Source organism: Lepisma saccharinum, chromosome 2 (assembly GCF_977018435.1).
Source record: "Lepisma saccharinum chromosome 2, izLepSacc3.1, whole genome shotgun sequence".
In the NCBI taxonomy this organism is placed as follows: Eukaryota; Metazoa; Arthropoda; class Insecta; order Zygentoma; family Lepismatidae; genus Lepisma; species Lepisma saccharinum.
In genome coordinates, this window is record NC_139230.1 from 151,665,041 (window position 1) to 151,689,374 (window position 24,334).

A 24,334-nucleotide genomic window follows, 5' to 3' on the forward strand; every position below is an offset into this window, starting at 1 on the left:
AAAGTGGGACCCAAACCCTGGACCCCTTGATTACAAGGTGATAACATTCCCACTATGCAATTGGTGGATCATTAATTTCAGATGAAATTCATGGTTTGGAAATAAATTTATTAAAATTTTCTTACTCCACACCAAATTCATACAGGACATTGTTGTCTTATTAAATTTTATGCTTTATACGTTTCATAATAATAATAATACTTATGATGATCATGATGATAATAATAATAATAATAATATAATGAACGTTAATTGAAATTTTTCTTTTATTATTTACTTTGAGCCTCAAACAATTATAATAAATCAGTTCCTGGGTCTCACTGCGGCGCAAAAGATTTAGTAAGTATTTACATAAGATGTAAGCGAGTTACTAAAGATATATCCGCAAAACTTACTTGTAAATGTTCTATTAATTTTGGTGGCCTCTACCACCATCCACTTGGGAACTCGATGCTTTACTGTTAGGTTGACTTCTGGTTCCTGTTGTTGTTGTGGTGCTGGTGTAGCGATTTTGTCTGCTGTGCATGATGGGTTTGACCTGTTGTAATAGTGGGAGCCAAACATGATGAGCCGAACCGCTGTTGATATTCAGCTCATGCGGAAAGTGCTCATTTTCGGTGTGGGGTTGTCAGCCTCACCCCAACCCCCATACTTGGAGGACCAGGATTTTTTATTGAAGTTTACTCCCCTAGAGAGACTGGCTTCACTACGCCTTTGGAGCCCTCTCTGCCCCCTTGGTTTTCTGTCAGGGTTCCTTCCCTTAGCCTTTGGGGATCCTTCCCCTCCCTGCAAGGCAGCAGGGGCTGAGTTTATTTAGTGGTGGCTCTACTCGCCACATCACAGGATTTTCCTCAGGACCTTCCAGTATTTACCGAGATGTAGATGCCAACATACTCTATGTGATCAAAAGTATCCGAACACACCACGAAATGTGTGTTTATCATAGAGGGCGACACAGTACTGCCATATACCGCATGGAACACATAGTCAGCGAACTTAGTAGTCTGCAGACAGTGTGAGACAGCAGTATGGGATGGTCTGAGGAACTCAAAGACTTTCAACGTGGTCAGTTGGTTGGGTGCCACTTGTGTAGGAAGTCTGTGTGTGAGATTTCCACCCTCCTAAACATCCCTCTGTCCAATGTTATAGTGAAAGGATGTGTACAACCCAAAGGCGTGCAGGCCAACCTCCCATGTTGACCTCCAGAGACCATCGAGTGTTGAAGAGGGTTGTACAGCATTATCGTCAATCATCCATTGCCACCATCACACAGAAATTCCGAACTGCATCACGATCTACTCCAAGCACCATTACTGTTTGGTGCAAGGTGCGCCAACTTGGTTTCCATGGCCGAGCAGCTGCCCATAAGTCAAACATCACACAGACAAATGCCAAATGCCGCCTCGTGTGGTGCAAGGAGCATCGAAACTGGACCATAGAACAGTGGAAAACCGTTGTGTGGAGTGACGAATCACAGTACACAATGTGGCGATCCGATGGTAGGGTGTGGGTGTGGCGAATGCCTGGTGAACGACATCTACCAGCCTGTATAGTGCCGACAGTGAAATTCGGAGGTGGTGGGGTTACAGTGTGGTCATGTTTCTCCTGGAGGGGGCTTGGCCCCCTTGTTGCTTTACATGACAATGTCACGGCACAAGCTTACGTTGACATTTTAACAGCTTTCGTGCTGCCTACCGTCTAAGACCAGTTCGGTGATGACCATTGTGTCTTTCAACACGACCGAGCACCCGTCCATACTGCAGGGCTTGTGGGGGAGTGGTTTGACAACAACAACGTCCCACTAATGGACTGGCCTGTGCAGAGTCCTGATTTGAATCCCATAGAACATACCTGCGATGTTTTGGAATGTCGACTTCGTGTTAGACCACACCTATCCACATCAATACCTTTTCTCATTTTGGTGCTCTGCGAGGAATGGGCTGCCATTCCTCAGGAAACCTTCCGGCACCTGATTGAAAGTATGCCTGTGAGAGTGAAGGCTGTAATCAAGGCTAAGGGTGGGCCAACACCGTATTGACTGCCAGTGTTCCCGATGGAGGGTTGCCCAAACTTGTACTTTGTTTTCAGGTGGGTGTCCAGATACTTCTGATCACATAGAGTATCTGCTGGCCGTTCCCCTCTCTGCAACCTGGGGATGTGTCTGGTGGCATGCAGCTCTGCCTATGGGAAGGTAGCCCAGCCCAGGATATTTACATATATTGCTTTAATATAATAATTTGCTTTAATCAAACTGTTCAAATATTTAACACGGCCGTTTTTCTGTTAGAAAAGAGATATCTACATGTATGGTGCCCAAAACATACAAGCAATTTTAAGCATGTTTTTTTTTAAATTTAAAAATAGATTTAAATAAAAAATCACCAAAAATAAATCATTTTTTAACCCTTAAACAGAAACATAGGTCTTTACTTCATAATTAGAAACATCCGGTCTGAGACACCTTATTTTTTAATATTTGTTATTACATTTTTAAAATTTTTTTTAGACAATAAAAGGGCAAAATTATGATTAACGACTCATATTTATTGAAAACTAAAATTGCATGGGAACAAAACTAAGAAAATATAGTATGTAAATCACTTCCAACTTTGACTCATTTGATATTGCACATGTGATACTTCATAATTAAAAACATCTGGTCTGAGAGACCTTATTTTTTAATATTAGTTATTACATTTTTTAAAAGTTTTTTAGACAATAAAAGTGCAAAATCATGATTAATAACTCAAACTTATTGAAAACTAAAATTACGTGGAAACAAAACAGAAAATGTATTATGTAAATCACTTCCAACCTTGGCATTGAATGAATATGTAATGCGAAACACCCGTTCTGTTAGACCTACACGTTCTCAAACAACAATAAGTCTCTCGTAACAAAAAGTCACACACTGAGCAGTAAGATGTGCAGAGTGTAGGCAAGTGGTTTATAATAAGGTACTGTGGAGGGGGGAGAGACAGCTCAATCAGTGTTGCCACATTGTAGAATTACAAAACACTAAAGGTCTCACAGAGCAATGTTTCTGTTTAAGGCGATCTCCTACCCCGGAGAAGGTTTGAGCAATTTTCCATGTAAGCTTATGGGCGTAACTTTAGTCACGATTATCTCGAGAACCAGTAGACAGATAATTTTCAAATTTTAACTGAACGCTGAGAAAGGATGTTTCTAGAGAACCACTGATCGATATTTTCATTTTCTGCATCAACGTCCCCATAATTAATTAATTCATTTTATTTGTGAAATATCAGACTTTTTTTCACTTTTCTTGACAGGGCAACCCTGTTGCCGGCCGGCACGTTCACTGCAGCTGCTCGTGGTCGCCTAATGACCTTGTAGAAAGAGGGTTTGGAACACGGTGGGTGGTTTCGCCCCAACACACAACAGGTTTAGAAGATGAAAAGAAAGCAACATGTCTTTTGGCTTTTAACTGGGTAGCTTTTAAATTATGGACTGGAAGTGGTGGCATGAAATTGGTGAAGTGTGTTCCGGACCAAGAAAAATATGAAGTTGGAATTTGGTCCGAGAGTTTGAGTCTGAGAGACAAATATGTTTCTAAAGCAGTGGCGTTTCCGTAACAGGGCTGGTTACTACATTATTTTTATTATTGTAAAACACACTATTCTTCCATTATAAATGTAGATAACGGACCATACTATATATGCATAAATAAATGTAGAGTTTGTTTTTAAATTTGTTTTATGCACAGAAAGGCTAGCCAGGGCTGGACCTACAGTTTAAAGTGGAGTCCGAACCACAATGTGCCTGCACCGGGTATCGACCTCGGGATTCCTTGTTTACAAGACGACGACGTAACCACTACGGCATCGGGAAGATACGCGTATAAATAATACATGATTACATACGTATATACTAGAGATGGCAAACAATATAAAGTTCGGCGGAACCGGGTACCTGGATCTGATCCTAGAACCGAGTGTCCGTTGATTGACTGATTAATTTTGTTATTATTTGTCGCTTTCTGATACTTGGATAATTGCAACAATAATGAAGAATGCGTATTAGATGAAATTGTTGAACGACAACTCACAAAAAAAAATTCTACGCCGTGGCCGGGATTTGAACCCAGGACACCCGGCGTTTTAGCACGCTATGCTAATCACTTCGCACGCAGGTCGGCCCGACTGTCCGGATTTCGGGTTGTGGATGTATGAATTTTACATAATGGCTACATTAGAACCAATTAACTATTAAATCAATCATTTCGAAAGCTCTTATCACTAATGCAATGAAACATTTCATGCACAAAATACAAGTAGCCTATTTATGCCAGTATAATATTTTAATATTTCAATTCCATTGCAAACACCATAAAAAGATAAAGTTACCTGTGCGTACCACTGTGGCATGAAGGCACATTTAGAGGATGTGGGGATAGGGCCCCACACATTCTCAAACTGGACCATTTTGGAGGTGGTGATCAGCCCCATACTACTGCAGCTTTTAGCCCTCCCCCCCCCCCCCAGGTACCCATTGATTTGAGGCTGGGGCAGCCCCAGAGCAGCTTTATACGGGTACAAGGCCGGAAAAACTCCAACCTTAGATCACCTACCTGGAAATCAAACCCGGGTCTTTTGCATGGCAGTCAGATCCTTTTTATTTTCTTTTTATTAAAGTGAAGCCCCTAAGGGGCAGCTTTCCTCACACAAAACTCATCTCAATTGATGTCAAATCTCGACTTGTTCATTGAGGACAAACAATCACAAACATCCATGTCCGAACTGGTATTTGAACCCGGGACTCTGGCGTCACAGCGTGCTGCATTCACAGGTTCGCGACGGGGGTAGACAAAATAGACCACTTCGGCTCTTGCAAGACTGTAAAACATCAGAAATCCCTTTTCTCAACCTCGATCTGTTTTCTGCAGCTATTATTGTTTACTTCTGGCATTTTCCCTCCTACCACCAGATCGCCGGTTTCCAGCGGTGGAGAAACTGAAGGGCCTGCCAGCTGGGGTCAAATTCCGAGAATCACCACCGAAGTATCATGTTTCTCCCGCCGAGTGCTTTCCAAAGGTTTGGAAGATGAATAAACGTAATCCGACACACACACAGAAACTAAAACTACAGACATATGTAAACTCGATGGTGCGACAGCTATGGGTCAGGGCCTGCCACATTGCCTTTTTAATTGGGTGACACATGATCAGCCAGACCATCAAATTCATCGCCTCTGTTTTCTGGTTCCGACACCCATAAATATGTGTGTGTGTCACAGCCTACATGACATAGTTCGGTTGGAATTGAACAGTTTGTGTAATCTATAAAATTCATTTTCAATTATTTACTTCATATAAATGTTCCTAAAATGGCAAAGGACAGTTTCATGGCTCTTTCCATACAATTCATTAAACACTATAATACACAAATAAACACAATATACATATTAAAAAAAAGTAAAAATAAAGTAAAGTGTTCCCCTGTGCATAGCACCACGCCATGAAGGCGTATAGGGGGTGTGAGGGTAACGCCCCACACTTTCTTGATCCGGTCGTGAGTGGGGGTGATGTGATCAGCATCACGCCCCTGACCGCCTTTACCCCCCAGGGTTTCCCCCAGGTACCCATGTTATTCGACGCTGGGTGGGCGCCGGGGCCGCTTTCATCGTTAGAAAAGTTCCCGCATTTGAACCGGCCGGGGATCGAACCCGGGACCTTGAGCATGGTAGTCAGACGCGTTACCGACTGAGCCAATGTCATAGTTCTGAGGGAACGAGTTTGTGTAGTCTATAGAATTAATTTAATTCAGATAAAGGTTCGTAAAATGGCAAGAGTCAGTTTCATGGCTCTTTTTGAATAATTCATTACATACTATAACACAAATAAACACAAGCAAACACAAATATACATATTGCAGACTACATGTCATAGTTCTGATGGAATTTAACAGTTTGTGTAATCTATAAAATTCATTTTAAATTATTTACTTCATATAGCTAAATGTTCGTAAAATGGCAATAGGCAGTTTCATGGCCCTTTCCGAACATATCATTACACACTATAACACACAAATAAACACAAATATACATATTGAAGACTATATGTCCTAGTTCTGATGGAATTTAACACTTTGTGTAGTCTATAAAATTCATTTTAAATTATTTACTTCATATAAATGTTCGTGAAATGGCAATAGGCAGTTCCGTAGCTCTTTCCGAACAATTCATTACACACTATAACACACAAACAAACACAAATATACATATTGAAGACTACATGTCATAGTTCTGATGACATTTAACAGTTTGTGTAGTCTATAGAATTCATTTAATTCATATAAATATTCATAAAATGGAAAAGAGGGAGTTTCATGGCTCTTTTTGAACAATTCATTACACACTATAACACACAAACAAACACAAATATACATATTGCAGACTACATGTCATAGTTCTGATGGAATTTAACAGTTTGTGTAGTCTATAAAATTCATTTAAATTATTTACTTCATATAAATGTTCGTAAAATGGCAAGGGGCACTTTAATGGCTCTTTCCGAACAATTCATTACACACTATAACATGAAATAAACACAAATATCGGGGAGAATCCTCCACCACGGAACAAAACAATATATTGGTCGTTGTTGAAATATTTTTGAAATTGAAATTGATTTAGCACAATTGATCTGTATTCTTGGGAATATGCTGCCGCCCGCAGCCCCTCCTTGCTGGAAGCACTGTTTTCAGCACAGTAATTTCATATTCCACACTAAACGAATATACACTATCTGCGATTATTCTGTTTCTATTCATCAAACGTTTGCTCCGAAACTTCCCGTCCACAATTTATAAAAAGAAATACCAAGATTGATCTTGAGGGGTCTTTCCCCTGTTACATATACCCGAAACCGGTTGCATGCAGGTCGAGTGCATCTGGGTTTTATTCTCTTGTTTCTCCCCCTCCTCCCGGATTATTAGGCGCTTCGCGCATGAGGGGATAATGACGCAGACCGCCCCATCTAAATTCTTGGTGAGGAATATTTTTCCTTTCACTATCATAAAATTCAATATATTTTTCTAAAATATATGTATAAAAAGGACATCGTTGTGCAATGTGTGCGATTAGGCGGAGAGGAACATACTTGATTAGTAATTAATTCAACTCACTATAATTGGTTCCAAGATGAACAAAAGAAATAATTTGGAGAAGGGGCAGATCAAGTAAATTATTCAGTAAATCTTAAAAAATGACTTTCAGTAATAGGAGAGTGTCGCAATAAAATACTTTATGGGAATTATGGCATGATCTAAGGGGGGGGGGGGCGTGCTATTGGTCATGGATGGGGTGGGAGACTGATCTATACAATTGTTAGAAGTTCATTATCCAGATATTCATGAACTACTTAACCTGCGCTTTATTTTTGCCGAAATATTCTTGAAATGGACATTGTGTAATTTATTTCTCTTCTTGACATCTGAGAATATGCTGCCCTCAACCCCTCCTTGAGAACAGCAATGCTTTACAGCATACTTTCGCCATCCCGGTACTTCGAGAAATTTCATACTCCAGACTAAGTGAATATATATATCTGTGCTGATTCTATTCGCATTCCTGAACACTTTCTTTTGTCCATTTTCAAGTTAGCCCTATAATTTCAAAAATACTCAGTTAAATCTTCCGAGAGCTTTCCTCCCCGGATATTTATACCTGAAGCAGATTTCTACAGCTCGAAAACATCTGGTGAGTTATCCTCGGGCCTCCCTCCCTTCTCCTCCCGGCTCATTAGTCGTGAACGAGGGTCTGTGAAGAGCCAGGCGACTGGGCTCTGCAGGGTTGCTGTGTCAAGAAAAGTGAAAATAGACTAAAATGAATTAATTAATATTCGGGACGTTGATGCAAAAAATGAAAATATTAATCAGTGGGTCTCTAGAAACATCCTTTCTCAGTGTTCAATCAAAATTTGGAAAATTTTTGTCGACTGGTTCTCGAGATAATCGTGACCAAAATATCGAAAACATCCCATAAGCTTACATAGAAAATGCTCAGACCTTCGCCGGGGTAGGAGATCGCCTTAAGGGTTAAATAAAAATCATCATTTTTATCCACCATGCTTCCTGTTGTGATATTAGGTGTTGCGTAAATTATTGTTGTGGAAGCCTTGTGCAGGTATTCAATGAATTTTGCAAGTCATTGGTCTTGAGAGACCCTGTGTGCTTGTTACATGGATTTCTTGCATTCTTGACAAATCTTGTGAAATCTTTATCAATTTAAGGCAAACTTGATAGTTTATTAATAGTATTGTGAATTCCTTCATTCCGAACAGCTAATTATTTTTTTCATTTGTGGGGCCAGAGAGCAAATCAGTAGATGACTTGGGCTTTGACCCTAAATATGACTCGGGGGTCCCCTATGGTGCAGTGGTAGCATCATCACCTTGTAATCAAGAGGTCCTGGGTTCGATACCCGGTGGAGGCACATAGTGGTTCGGATCCCACTTTAAACTGTAGGTCCAGTCCCAATTAGCCTTACTGTGCATAAAGTGGACTTAAAACACCAAATCAATCAATCAATCTAAATATGACTGCTTTCACCTATTCAGGTCCTTCCACCAGAAGGAACATTTTTCTATGCAATTTGCTTGAATTCCTCTTGATATGAGGTCTGTGGGATCGTCCTCTGATGATATATGTCTCCAGTTGCTGACTTGTGTAAGCTCCTGGATCTGAGCTATATGATTAGCTGCAAATGGCTTCCATTTATTAGCCAGAGATGAAAACCATGCTGAGACTATTTTGGAGTCTGTCCATAAATAAATGTTGCTAATGGTTAGATTCAAAATTGGGATTTTTTTGTTCAACAATTTTCCAACCTCAGAATTGTAACCTTCTTAACTCTTGACTTAGAGAATAACAAATGCAGTTGTTGATTGGAGGTATACAAAACTTCTCATGTTTTTTCTCAGATACATCTGCGAAACCATGAATCTGAATATTGTGAATGGTTCCTGCAATCAGCACACATCTGGGAACTTGAATTCTGTTGACGGATTCTAAATCTGAATGGAAATGATTCCAAACTTCTTGTAATTGGTGTGGGAGATCATCATCCCACTCTAAGTTCTGGATCCACGTCTTTTGTAAAAATGATTTGTACATGATGACCATTGGTGAAAACAAATCCATTGGAAAACTCAATATGCTGACCAAGCCAGAAATTTATTTTATTATAAAGCATAAACTAAACGTAACGTTTCAACCTTCTAGCAAGGTCTTCTTCAAACTCTGCACCAAGTACAAATGTAACAAGGTACAAAACAGGACGATATATATACACAAACATTACTCACCTCTAGACTATTAGAAAGTTCTTCTGGAACATTCTAGCAGCTGACTTTCCCTTGTCAACTCTACTTTCACCTAAAAGGTTAAACATATTTTCTTCCATCTAGAACAGGGGTTTCCAACTGGCGGCCTGCGGGCCGCATGCAGCCCTCGATGACTTTTTTTGCGGCCCGCGAAGCCTGTTTGCAAAACACATTAATTTCATGTAATTTTATTAAAATACGTTCTATTTTTGCTGGTAAATGAACGGAAGCTCTGTGAAGAAAGACAATATCACAGGTAGAATTGATTTTCAGTCAATAATGATCATCAGAAGAATCTAAAGTGACGTAACTTTCTCTTCACACCATGCATTCAACCCCTTCCCTATGCGGAATGAACTTGCCCGCTTCCCACCTCTTCGCTATGCGGAATTGCAGGGAATCGTAATAAACTTATGATTTTCAACGTTACTTTGGAGAGGAATAACCTGGTCCATTTTCCAAGCTGTTGGCGGCTAGCAGAAGATGAAGAAACACTGGACTTTTCTGAATTCAGTGCAAATATTAAAGAAATAATGCACGAGTTTGACTTCAGATTTAAAGATTTTGAAGAACTTAAAAGCAGCATCCAGCTATTTAGCAATCCTCTTGGCATTAACATTGAAGAACAAGAAGCTTTTCTCTCCTACTTGAATTGTGTGATTTGCAAGGCGATTTCCTTCAAACTAGGCAAGAAAAGGGGCCCGAGATTTTCGAATGCCTTTCAAAGGAACGCTTTCCAAACCTTCGTAGTTAGAGGCCTGCATAGTCTGCCTTTTACCTACCCATTGCCCGCTTGCCCATGAGGACAGGTATAACTGCTTGCCTGCCCACGGCAACAAGTCGACTTGCGTCTTTACCCGTGTTCTTGGTCTTCAAGGTGCTCTGCGCTTACAAGGTAACTGGGCATTCAACAAGACCCGGGCACCTGCAAAACCTGCTGGAAGGAAACAGCCCTCCATCAGCGTGTCGCTCCAGGTGTTTCACCACCACGTGGACGGCTGCAACCAGTGTTGCCTACTTACGAAGCTCCTAAATCCTAGAAAGTCCTAGGAGGAGCTCTCTCCTCAAAGGAGAATTTATATACTAAGCGATTTCAGTTCAGCGTAAGCAGTTTTTATCTTATTGCCAGGAAATGCAGGCAATATTACAGCTTCATTTATCTAAATGAATGATCGAGCAAACAAAAATCTCCTCACTGAAAAATAATTGTTTTTCATTGCATGGTGCCTTAACCAGTCACGCAGTGGCACAACCAGAGGGGGTCAGGGTGCATTGCTCAAAACCTTGGACGGAAATTCAGTCTAGCGGAGGGGTCAGGGTGCGGGTCAAACATTAAAGTACAAGAAAAAACAGGCTAGCAGAATTTAAGAGTAGCAGGGCTAAAGGGTACTCAAGATGGAATTAATTTTCATAGTTTTCTTGCATTTTCATTCCAGACGGCCAAGAGCACCTGCAGAGGGGGAATGGAGGGGTAATTGCAACCCCTTCATTTCAAATTTTATGAAAGTAGAAATATGTTATAAAATATTATACAGTCTTATTAAGTTCAATGCCGTAGCAGAGGGGTAGCGGGAGTCGGCCCTGAGCGCCGAACGATCTAAGTGAGAAAAGCTTTAAAACAGAGAATGCTATGGCGGCCCGTGATATTATTTGCTATTAATGTTGGTTTGTTACGAGTTGGATGAATTGATTATGTAATACGTTGCTCCATGTGAAAAGAAAATATTGTAGATGGAAATTTTACATGCCATATGTATGTACATTCGGAATGCATTTATCATGCACTTTCTTTCTTTCAAAAACAGTTTGTGTGCTTGTTTTCCATTATTAGCTAATGTGAAATTAACGTGTTGAAAAAAAAATATTTCTAATCCTCTGTTTCAACACAAATGCGTGAGAACCGACTTCTACCCCCTTTTTGCATGATTAATGAGGATTATAATGCCTTCATGCTACTTTATTACTATTATTGTGATTGTTGTTGTTGGCACGTTTATCCAAGTACTTGCTCCCCCCCCCAAACGAGGGTAACGGCAATGCCCCTGGCTGGCTACGGCCCTGATGTTCGCAGTAGAACAATGTGTTGTTCGACTCGCGACCTCAGCGTCGAACGTGACATGTTTCAGTCTTGCCCTATATCACTATATATACGTATATTGGTTGTTTACGACATATACTTATGGATCTTGTGCCTCGGAAAACCTATTTCAATGTGTGTGTGTGGGGGGGGGGGGGGTAGCAACATTCGTAAATCTCATTTCATTGGTGATGTGGCTTACGAAGCTTTGAGTTCCCTTTTTTAAGTAGTGAAAATCTATTGCAGTTGGCAACACTGCAGAACGGTGTGGGCCCGGTGGAGTTCCTACTCGACGCAACTATGTCATGCAGAGGGAGTGGCCTGCAGTTGATGGAAAGAACGAACTGAGATCTACTAGGTATTGTAAGACTGCGGGTACCCGGCGGGTCTACAATGCCTGCCAGGAACGATCTGGGCAGGTGGCCAGACAAGCTGCTCAAGCGAGGGTGTTGCGCAGGTTGCATGGCATTTCAGGAGCGATGTCTCGCGAACGGGTCTGCTCCAGGTCTTGTGCAGGCCTCTGTTCGTAGTTTTGGGCAAATAATGACATCGATGTTCGGCAGTACATACACGTGTGAAAATGTTTTTTTTTTTTTTTTCAATGAAGTTCATGAAGAACCGCTACAGAAGCCGACTGGCAGATTCTTCACTGCTTCACCTTCTGAGACTTTCAAATACAGAAATTGAAGTGGACATTCCAACTTTAATGAAAGAAGCAGATCGGCCTCAATTTTCTGTTCAGTACTTATACAATCTTTGTAATTTTTAATTCCCCCCCCCCCCCCAAATGCGGCCCGCCAATCAACTGCTGGATATAATTTTGGCCCTCGGACCTTTTGAAGTTGGAAACCACTGATCTAGAATGTGGTTGGATTCTATCTCACGCTCTTTTTTCCATCATTCTTCTTTCTTCTCTCCTCTTTCTCTCTTGTCCTTTGCACTCTTTCTAACACCTTCTTCCATTCTTTGTTTATCTTCAGTCCCCCATTCCAGTTCATTGTGTCTTCTTCACCTTTCTTCTCTATTTCCTTGGCCTCCTTCCATTTTCTCACTAGTATTCTCTTCTCCCTTCCTATCTGCTTAGATAATTCCTTTCTCTTCCTCTTCTCTGTTTTTCTTTACTTGGTGCAGAGTCTGAAGAAGACTTTGCTAGAAGGTTGAAACGTTACGCTTAGTTTATGCTTTATAATAAAATAAATTTCTGCCTTGGTCACTTATTGAATTTTTCATATCATGGAAACCAGGCTTAATGATGTTATAAATCCATTGGATCTATCATTTTAGCAGTGATGTTTGTGATGTGAATTTGAAAACTGTCCACAGAGGGATCCCAGGATATTCCTAGAGTTTTGATTTCTTCTGCATTAAAATGAATAAGCATATCAACTTCTCTAATTCTTGTGGAATCATCATGAAGAAGGCAGAAGCATTTCTGTAAAGGATGGAACCAAGCACATGTACAAGATTGGCAGGCCTATTGGATCAAGTGCATTCAACTCGATGGAGACAACTTTGAAAGATACCCTACCTAATGTCTGGCCATCTGTTTTATTGATTCTCATTCTTTCTTGACTGGCCCTTGTGACTTATTGAGGAGCTTAAGGAGTAGCCTGAAAATCAGTTTCATGGTTCCGTTAGTGGAAGGAATGTCAAGTTTGGTGGCAGATGGCATTATTAAACGAAGCCTTATACATCTGAATTTGTCTGATGTGGTATGACATATCATTGGACAAACTTTTAGGGTCCATTGATGCATGCATTTTTTGTCGGACATCACAGTTTGACATTGTCATTCTGCGATATCCAACAAAAGTAACATGCATTGCATTCTTATGAATCCACTGTTTCTTGGATGTCCCAGTATATATTTTGTGTACGGCATTTGTTGGATGTGACACCCAACAAAAATTGCATGCGAAAATGGAGCCTTAGACTGCTGCACCACTGCAAAGATGCCGCTGGATTTTATTACTTTTTTGGCTCACTTTATCTTTTTAATGTAGCAATGCATATGAAGGTTATTTCATCCCCCCCTGAGATAATACTGGTGTTGCACAGGTTAACCCCTTAAGTGTGTAATTTTCTGTGCAAGTCAGTATGGGAAAATTGATTTTTTCTAGCAAAATTCTCTCTTCACTTCCTCTTTCTTCTTTTTCTGTTTCAGATTCACTTTCACAAGCTTTCAGAGATCAACAAAAGTGCAACTCTGCTCCTGATGGCATGGTGGTAATGCAATTGCCTTGTAATCAAGGGGTCCCAGGCTCATACCTGGTGGAGGCACATTGCACAGTGGTTTGGGTCCCACTTTAAACTGTAGGTCCAGTCCCGATTAGCATAACGTGTGCATAACGTGGACTTAAAACAAAGGTTCAGACAAGTGCAACTCAATGTTCGCGTCTCGCAAATTTGTGTCTTTAGAGATATTTTAGGTTTTCTATTGTGAATGAACTACACTGCACAACAGCAGACAATGTTTCTTGTGTCTAACTTATATTCTTTTTCTTCTGCTTTTTCTTTTTCATCTTCTTCCTCCTCTTCTAATGTTTTTGTTTTTACTACAGCTAGCATAATCCACACTTAAGGGGTTAACATATGTTTACAATAACATTGAACTCTTCTTTGACATCAGTTGAATAACATCACAACAAAGGGAAACAGAAAATACAGTAAAATAAAAACTCTAATTTGGGGGGAAAATAACACTGAAAAATTAAGATCCCTACCAATTAGCCACAAATAAAACAAGAACATCAGTAGTAATTGACATTTTTTGTATTAGTTTCTGTGACTTCTAACCTACTCTTTGACATATTTATCACCATTGTTCAGACATTTGTTGTGGCATGGAACTAAATTTTGTATGTCCATATCATATGTGTCTAGCACCAAAAAGTGGAACCACCTGTACAGCAGTGTAACTGTCAAAAGGTTACCCTGCCAGAACCCACTTCAACTGAAGAAAGAGGTGAAAGTCTGTATGTGCAAGGCCGTGGCTGTACAGCTGGTGATCTCTCACTTGAAATGATGCAAAGTAGCCCACATGGGCGTATCTGTTGGGGTCATGCACATTGGATTGACCTTCTGTGAATTGTCTGCACTGACCATACTGTCGCTCCTGATGTCTGGTCCATATACCTCACACAATTACTGGTGGCTCTCTGCTGGTGTCTGCTTCTGAGTGTGCAAAAATCTGATTACCGCACATTACTCTCAGTCTACGAGAGACTGTATGCGAGCTGCCATCTTTTGCCTACCACTGTCCCAAAATAACCGCACTGTGACTGCACCACAACCACAACCAAACTCTTCCTGCCTGCACATGTGTGTCGTGCTTCGACTACTACTGATGCATATGGACTTCATTGGAACTTACTTCTGGAGGGCCCTCATATATAAATTTCCGGAAGCTGTAATCAACCACATGTTCCTGTTTTTATTTGTTTAGCTAAATCAGACACCTGTACAATGCAGTAGATTTCCCTTCTATAAATTGCTTGCATTGAATTTTTAATATACCCTCTTTGCCAGCAATAATGGTAACCACATGTTGTCAATTTCATAGTACTTGGATATACTGTGAATGTATGTACTGTAGGAGAAGTCCATTAATAATGTAAGGAAATATGACACTTTGTTTTATTCAATTCACTTTCAAGCATTTAGTCCGAAGAGTAGGCTTAAGGGATATTAGTTTTTTTTCTTCTTTATCGCCAAGTAGACACTATGTGTGCATCTAACAAGCCACAAATTCACTCTGTCAGTTTCTTTCATGTGAGCAAGGATTAAATTGTTTGGTTTACAGAGAAGAGAGAAATAGGATACAAGTGTTAATGCATTATAAAATGAGTCTACGTTCATGGTTCTTGCAAGTAGAGGGTTCCAAAGCTCAGTGGAAATATCAAGATACAATAACAAGAAAGGCTAAAGAAGATGAATAAATTACAAAATTTATTTTTTCATCAATGGTGCTTCACTAATCTCATTCAGAACTAATTCACTCAGTTCATTTAATCATAACTTTAAAAATAATCAAATATTTTATTTAAAACTGCCTTCATATAAAAAAAAGTCCTGTAAATATCCCTCTCTAGCTTGTCAATTGTAATACTGTATTTACGCGTGTATAGTGTGCGTGCTTGTATAATGCGCACTCTGGTTTTGGAAGGGTAAAAGTGACAAAAAAATTATATATCGTATATAATGCGTAGTGCAATCCAGTTTCAAGAAATGGCTTTCTTAGTTGTAGGTTGTAAATCTGTTGCTATGCTGATCAAGAGTGAATGACGTCATACCTATTCAATTGCTCATTCCTTCATTTTCAAAATATATACTTTTTCTTTCCGTGACTAATGTAACATTTATACGAGGCATATTCAGGACCTTCCAAATAGCAGTTAGCAGCACAAGATTTATTCCATTAAGGAATTTACACACTCCATGTATGTCATATTATTTGGCCAGTAATACATATTAATTTTTATTATCATTTTCCTTGTTTTCTTTCATCCAAAGTACCATAAAAATCAGAACGTTTTTTTCATTTTTTGATGAACTTATTTCAGCCGGATTTCACATTTGTGTCATTATCTTGTATGGAATACTGTTTCCATATTCAGAAACTGCAGGATTCAAGCTTTACAACGATATATAACATGATAGGGTTCTGTAAACATGAAAAATCAATGCAAGTGTACCAAAACCATGTAATGACCCTGTACGGTTTCACGTTGGCTGTCTGAATTATTCCGTGCATAATACGCACCACAGTTTTTGGGGGCAAAAATTTTGGAAAAAAGTGTGCATTATACATGAGTAAATATGGTAATTTTCCAAATTCACTATTTTGCAGTTTGAATACAAATCGTGGAGATATTAAGTCAATTTCTTGTAAATTAATATAGGTACTTAATACAACCCATTCCTGGGAGCTGTATGAGTTTATTATTTCCATTTACAAAAACTTGAATTTAATTTATCATTGTCAGGGTAAATGTAAAATTTGTCCTGGAAAACGTGGAAAAGTCATGGAATTTCATTTCTACTTGTCTGTAGCCACCCTCTGGTTTTACATTAAATATTAGCCATTTTATATTGCTTTTGGTATATAAATTGTATACAAGTACAACATTCCATTAAGTTCATATGCAATGTCAATGTTTGTGTGCTTTATGTTTATTCCTTATAGTTTGCGTAAGTTGAAGTATTTCATTGTGCATAGTGTAGATTCTGTAATTATGAAATATCTTATATGTGTATGTATATTTTCTATTTGAAGGTGGAAATGTCCTTTGCTTGGATTTATGGGGAAGAAACAGTGCTCCATTCATGCAGGCACTACATTTTAGTTTTGGTTTAGGTGCTGTAGTTGCTCCACTGTTGGCTGCGCCATTCCTAGAGCAGATGAGTGTTAATGGCACAACTGAAACCAACGCTTCACTGGCAGGTCCAGAGTATCCTCTCCATATTTCAAATTTTAAGGGCGATGCTGTTGCTAGTGTGGAACATTTCAATTATGCTCTGGATAGATCTAAGCGAGATGATCACGTGTTGCTGAATGTTCATGATAACTTTACATCTCAGTCAGTGATTGATCATGATATGGTGTCAATATCTTCTGTGTCACCTTACTCTGTAGTAGATGATGGACTCAACTCTAGTCAAATAACTGCCACTAATATCTCATTTAACTCCTCTTCAAACAGCAATGCTACAGTGTCTCCAAGTCCCAAATGGGAAACCAGTACTTTTCAGAGTACTACGAAAAAGAAAGCACCTAAACCGAAGCCATCATATACAGATGCTAGTAAATTAGATCAGTCAAAGGATTGGAACAAGCAACATGTTAGGAAACCACCTCCAGAAGATCTTATTCCTCCATCTTCTACCACCAGAAGCACAACAGACAGTCTTTCAATTTCTGCCGTGACAACAACTATGTCCACTATTATGTTAGACCCTACAGTCTCATCTGATCAAAATGATAGTGTACCTTTTTATAAGGAAAGAAATTTCACAGGACAGGAAGATTCTCAAACAGAATCGCCTGCGAATGGTTCTGATGATGTTGCTGCTATTACTACTTCAACAAGAATTGAAATGTTTGACAGCAGTAATCTCGATTCAACTACATCTCTCACCAATTCAACTGATGCTAAAGTTTATAGTACAACTCCTGAAAATTTTACAGTCGCAAGTACTGGAGCAGTATTGAGCTCAGTTTCTGCTGCAGAGTCAGATATGAATAGCACAACTGCCTCACATGAGATAAATGATGATTCACTAAACGTATCTGTTCCAAATGAGTCAACTTCAACGCTTACTGCAGTCCATAACACAGAAAGCTCTATTAAACATAATGACATTCCACAATCCAGTCTTCCTGTGAATCCCCAGGTGTTCTCACAGATAAAAGAAGCAACTGAAAATGAAGAGACAGGTGAAAAACCATTAGCTAAAAGTCACCTACCGTATTTTGAAATTGCCTCCATACAGTCAACACCAGGAAGAGCACATGAAGCTGTAAGGAATAGAGAGTTGTATGTTGATGATAGTAATTATCAAGAAAGAAATTTTGATGTTGAAGATGATGGAAGCAAAACTCAGCCTGAACCAGAACCTGAACCTGATACATCTGATACATCGGTGGGAAAGAGTAGCATCAGTGGTGTTACTTCAAAGAAAAATGATTCACCTGTACTAAGCAGCATTACATCGGAGAGTTCTAGTGTGTCAACAACAATGGTTACACCTAAACATCACATACCTAAACCTGGCACTTATGATAATGACACTGAAAATTTGAGCAACGTTTTTGATATATTTGCAAAGAATATTGAAAAATATGGTGTCACTAAAATCCAGTTTGTATACTTAATTATTGGGACATTTATGTTGATTATCGCATTGGTATTTTTGGGTTTTTTGTTCCACAACCCTAGAGATCCTAAGTCAAAGCAAGAGGAAGGTACAGATGTCAAAAAGATTTCAGATCCTGTTTTGAAGATCACCTTAATTATTCTGATGTCCTTCTTCTTCTTCCTGTATGTTGGAATGGAGGTCGCATTTGGACAGTTATTGGTAACATTTTCAGTAAATAGTGATTTGCATCTATCGAAATCAAGTGGTTCCTTTGTTACTGCAATATTTTGGGGATCATTTGCAGCCACAAGGTTTGCTGCTATATTCTGCGCAAATGGCTTGAATCCAACTGTAATGTTATTACTGAACTTCCTAATGTGCACCGTAGGATCAACTATAGAGTCAGCTGTGGCAAATCAGTCGGAAACAGCTTTTTGGATTGGTTCCGCTTTGCTGGGAATCGGAATGGCTTCAATGTTTCCAACAGGCATTCTTTGGATTGAGAGATATATACACGTATCCAACAAAATTGCTGCTGCTTTTCTTGTTGGATCATCTTTAGGTGAAATGGTTCTCCCTGCTACAATGACACATATCATGATTGACAACCCAATGATATTGATGTACACAATGACAGGAACCAATACATTATGCTTAGTGACATTTGTAGTTATGTGGGTGTTAGCTTCCCGTCATGGTGAAAAATATACTGCAGTGGGAAACAATGGGTATCAATTGGCTAACCAAAATGACGAGGAGGAAGATATGATAGACATGTCACCAACTGGGAACTCTGTTCCATTAAGATGTCGTCCATCATCCAGCACGGAGCAGGTCAGATTGTTAAATGGCCACCCTCATCAAGGACATCAACTTCCATAGTGATTTTTGTTATAGTTTTGTAATTGACATGTTATGTATTTTGAGGCTAGTGGACATGGATATCTGAAATCCAAATTATGATGTGCCTCTAACAAAAAATTGAATTTGGAACCACAAGCACAAAGTGCAGTAGTGACATAATTACATTATGAAGAACAGCTTTAATAAGTTCACTTTTGACACAATGAGAAAATTGTTTGAGATTGAAGAGCATCATCGATATTAGTACTTGATATATTTGTTTAAAATTCACGTAAAAAAGAGATATCTATTGGTAGGAACTTAGCTGTTTTTAATATGATTTTTTATACCAGATATATATTTTTACTCAATTTAAGTGTGGAACAATGCGAAGCATGTAGGGACATGGAATTTTTGTTCTATTTTTCTGCAAAATTGAGATTATTTTCTAGTGAAAGTCGATGAAGATAATTCACTTTGATCATCAAACTGTTGCAAAGTTTAAGCAAAACACATAACGTGAAAAATGTTCTTCTCAACTTTTGGTATTATCATTAACATGAAAATTTTACAACTCTGTATAATGAATTTAGTCTGAGATATGTAAGGTGTGAATAAAATGGTGTTAATACTTTCAGGATGGATTGTACAGTCATGAACATGTAGAGGTTGTAATGAAACCACTGAAAATCAATGGAATCATTACAACCCAGAAGTGTTGGAGACTGTACATGTGATGCAAATAGAAATGTGACATTGTAGGAAAACAAATGCATATGTGTACAGCTGCAAGTTGAAGAGAACAATTTTGACAAATAATAAATATAGTGATAGCAAAGGAAATAAGTTTGCTGCAATATCAAATACATCTTGAAAATATTTGAATCATTCATGTAACACTTTTATTTGTGTACATTGAAATTTGTAAAGAACACAAAAATAATATCCAAACTAATGCAGCAGTGATTCTCATATTTAGCAGTATATGTTTATATGCTATACATCTTTCATTATATCACTCATATTTTAAAAATAATGTATTTTATGTTGATTAAAACTTGCTCAACATCTTGATGGTCATTTAACTACATGGATGAATTTAGTAGCAGAGGTATTTGTTCTTGAAGCCATAATAATATTTTTTTCAACATGGCTCTTACTATATTATAGAAGCAAGTGCCTGTGTTGCAAAATTTGCTCAGATAAATCATTGGCCAACAAGTTTAATTTACTTGACAAAGTTTGCATTGTTGATGCATACATACTACCTTAAAGTGCATATAGTATGTTAGGTAACATTCTGATTCCTCATTAGGTTGTGTTTAATTTTTCATATTTTGCTTGATATACAAGGTAAATGTAAATATCAATATCAATTGAAGTTGGATGAATTGTGTTTGAAAGGAAAAGAAAATTAAATTTTTGAGTAGCTAATAGGCAGATAAAACTCTCAGGGTGATGAGTGTGTTCTCTGTACTTTAAAACATAGTATTTTCACATGACCTGTAACTTTGGAAGGGAACAAAGTTGTTTGCAAGGAAGTAGCTTTTCTGATTTCATCAGGCAAAGAAGAATTGTATTATTTTATCTTCTTACATGTAGTGTAGTGTAGTGTAGTGTGCTTTTGGGTAGAATCTAAGTAAAATGTGTACTTAATTTGGGTAGTTGCATAGCTTTTTCATTACACAGACCTGTGTACTTCACATAATGTAGTGTGTGTTCTGGCATTTGCAAATTTTGTGTGTTTGATTTCATGTCATTCAAATCCAACATATAACAGGGTATGGTACATTGATTTGAAGCTCCCCCCCTCTTTTGCTACATAAACAAAAATAAAATTAGTGTTTTTTTTTGTGTTTTTTTGTTGTTTTGTTTTTCAAGCTTCATATATCAGTACAAATTATCTCCAAGTTTAGCATAAATGGTGCTAACGAGTTTTAGATGAATGTTTAGATGGATTAAAACAATTGTCTATCAAGCATATTTACACTCATCTTAAACTTTCATTGAATGCAAGGGTATAAAAATCATTGCTGCTGTAAGTTGTAGGAAATTCAGCTGTGAAGTTGAGCATGCAGATTTTGTCATAAATATTTCAGTAATGTAAAATTTTATAATAAAATATTTATCATTTCATTAAAAAAATTTACTGTTCTCATGTAAATATTCTGTTCATCTACTTCAATATTTCACATATGTTTTATCTAGTTACATGATTACTAAAATACATATTACCTAAGGAGAGCAGGGTTACGATAGTTTAAAAATTCCTGGAAAAGCAGAATTTTGTCAGCGAGAAAATTATGAATCTTGCAACTGAAAATTGCTGTCAAATATGTTTTAAAAAAAGCTTCATTTGAATATTGACTTTTGCTTCCTTTTAGTATTACTGTTCTCTTTTCTGGTAGGTTGTGTTGTTGCTCTTATGCACAAATTCCACTTTGCAAATAATGCATCATTTCTGAAGGTTTTAATTTGACTGGAAAATTTATACTTCTTAAATGCTAAAGTAAATATGCATATAGGGAATGCAGTAGGGATGAGACAAATTAAGAGCCAATCATCAGTCAATAATGACTTATCAGTTTACTGCTATGTGATTTCATACAGTTATTAAAGAGTTGAATACTTCAATCTGGTTGTGAAACAAAAGCTTACAATTATTTATTCCCTCTAAGCTAGATGAGCATCAGTGAAATTTTTATTTTTCACTATACTGAAAGTTTTCTTTCTTTGTTACTTAATACTTTTATACATGTTATATTATGTTTGAATTTTTCCCATCTGAAATTTTGATGATTTGAAAACTGAATGAACATTACCTTGATCTGTGATGGTGATGATGATAGCTATACCTTAAAGTAGATCCGGATAATTGTTTAATCCATTAGTAGAAATGTGCTCAGATGCTAAATCTTCAAAACTTCCTAGAATAATATTTATGACATTATTAAGCATTATGGAATGAGTATATCTTTAAAAATTTGTTTTTAAATACTAACATGAATACAGCAAAAACATGATAGCACACAAAATATCAACCAGGAAATGAGCCAAAAGATACACCTCACCACTCAGGAGATGATCCCCAATGGAAGTGCATTTCTTAGCAACAGGTGACTCCACTATTAGGGTTAGGGGAGTGCACCCTGAGTGAGAAACACATGTGGGCTTGCTGTAACGGATGCAGTGATACAAGTCATCCTCTTTTCGAGTCCTAAAATTAGTCCGGCCAGATTTTTAGGAAAATTTGGAAATGTTCTCTTTTCTGGGACAAAGACAACTGCTTAACTTCAAGATTAGTAACAAAGTGTTATTTAATAATAATTGTTAATATGATTTCTGTCTTCAATTTCGAAGTAAAGAAATACGACACTCTCAGTTGCAAGCGCAAAGCCAAGAAATGTTTCTTCCAACCAAGAAGAAATGTTGGACTTTTGCGTCACTTCTGTTGTCGCCGCTCGTCGCGTAAGATTTTGATTTCAAAGCATTTGTGATATCTACCGCAGCTCATGGTGATCAGCAAGTTTCTAACAATAGGTAAGAATATGCGATACGCCGCGGCTTTCTTTGATTTGAGTTTCAGGACATCAGAATTCAGAAATAAACAATAGTTTTTAACTGCTGTACTCTTAGTTCTTACATGGCAGTGGAGAAGTGAAGTTCTGTGAATCAGCGATCTGAACCATGCCGAAACGCAAATGTGATTTTAGTAACGACTTACCTTACAAAAACGGTTTCCTGACTTTAGGCCTGGAAGAAACAACTCTAAGGCAGAATGTCAATTTATGTTATTATTTTAAAGTAAGGGACCCGAGTTTCACAACCTTATAATATTGTGGGCATAGTGAATAAATATTAGAGTATTCAGATATATCCCTATAATGAGGCATATTATTAGTTATACGGAAACGGTGTGAAATTGTTTTACAGGGGTGTGTGATCTGTAAGCTCACCAAATGCTGTATATTATTTTTAAAATTCTTTGAAATGCAGTCTAAATAATGCACAGGATAAGCAATACAAAAGTATTCTGGCCACTGAAAGAAAAGCAGCAAACTGTTGCTGTGGACACACGCTCTGCGTAATTGACGCAAATCAACTCCCACGCACTTTGAAAAGGATACTAGACCGCAGCGTAAGGTTTTCTGCTACCCCTAAAATCTGCAAATGGACTGCCCCTTCCCTTCAAACCTGCTCCTAGTCTCCCTTCGTTTGGGGATCTTCTCGTGAGCGGTGAGCTGTACTTACTATTTAAACATTACTCTAATATCATTACCGCAGGTTTTAAAAAATATTAAAAAATAATATTTTGAGGGAGGTAGCAAAACAATGCATTGTAAACCATGTTCAGTAATGAAGGTAATTGAAGTTAATGATAGAACAGATTTAATTCTCTGTTGATATTGGTCAACATAGGCATATTGGTGTGTATTAGTTTATTGGTAAAATTGCTGATAATTTTACCAATCTGCTATTTCCACAAATAGCATGTAATTTAGTACAAAAACATGCAATTTTGTTATTTTATAATTAGGAAGGTATAATTCATATACCCTTATTTGTAAATATGCAGTTTGTTTTTCTAAGGCAAAACCTATTACACTCATGTGCTAATATGCATTCAAGTAGTGATTAAATAAGAGGATATTGAAAGAATATTTGCAATTTTATATCAGATTACTATCAGTAAATTTAATATCATTACTTCATCAGTACTAGTAAGAATTTTATATAAGTCAATTCCTAGTAGAAATTTTAGTGGTAATGATGAACCTAGTGCTTTATGGCAATTTTTGAGTAATAATTAAATATTGTATTTACTAAATTTTGTTTTAAGTCTACTTTATGCAAACATAGGGTAATTGGGACTGGACACAGATAGGGTAATTGGGACATCTCACAGATGTGCTAATTGAGACTGGACCTACAGTTTAAGTGGAATCCAAACCATTATGTACATCCACCAGTTATTAAACCCAGGACCCCTTGATCACAAGGCAACTAAATTACCATTACTCTATTGAGAAGGCATGAAATATTGTACTTACGAATTTCATGTATGCATATATGTGTATATTACTTGAAAAACTCCTTCATTTTATATGCTCTCCAAAATATGGGACACGTGGAAATCATTCCTTGTTTTATTTGTAATCTAATTTTTAATAAAGTTAACACCAAAATCTTGAACTTGGAGATAAAAGAGAGAT

General features: G+C 37.9%; 1 protein-coding gene across 1 annotated transcript in view; it reads left to right on the forward strand.

The window, feature by feature from the left end:
- The window catches only part of LOC145984150 (uncharacterized), a 40,331-nt gene extending 17,806 nt beyond the window's left edge, over positions 1 to 22,525 (forward strand). The window contains exon 2 of the mRNA XM_083117617.1: positions 16,696 to 22,525. Coding sequence (XP_082973743.1) covers positions 16,696 to 19,160 — 2,465 coding nt within the window. The 3' untranslated portion in view covers positions 19,161 to 22,525. The remainder of the gene's footprint in view (positions 1 to 16,695) is intronic.
- Positions 22,526 to 24,334: the final 1,809 nt, after the last annotated feature.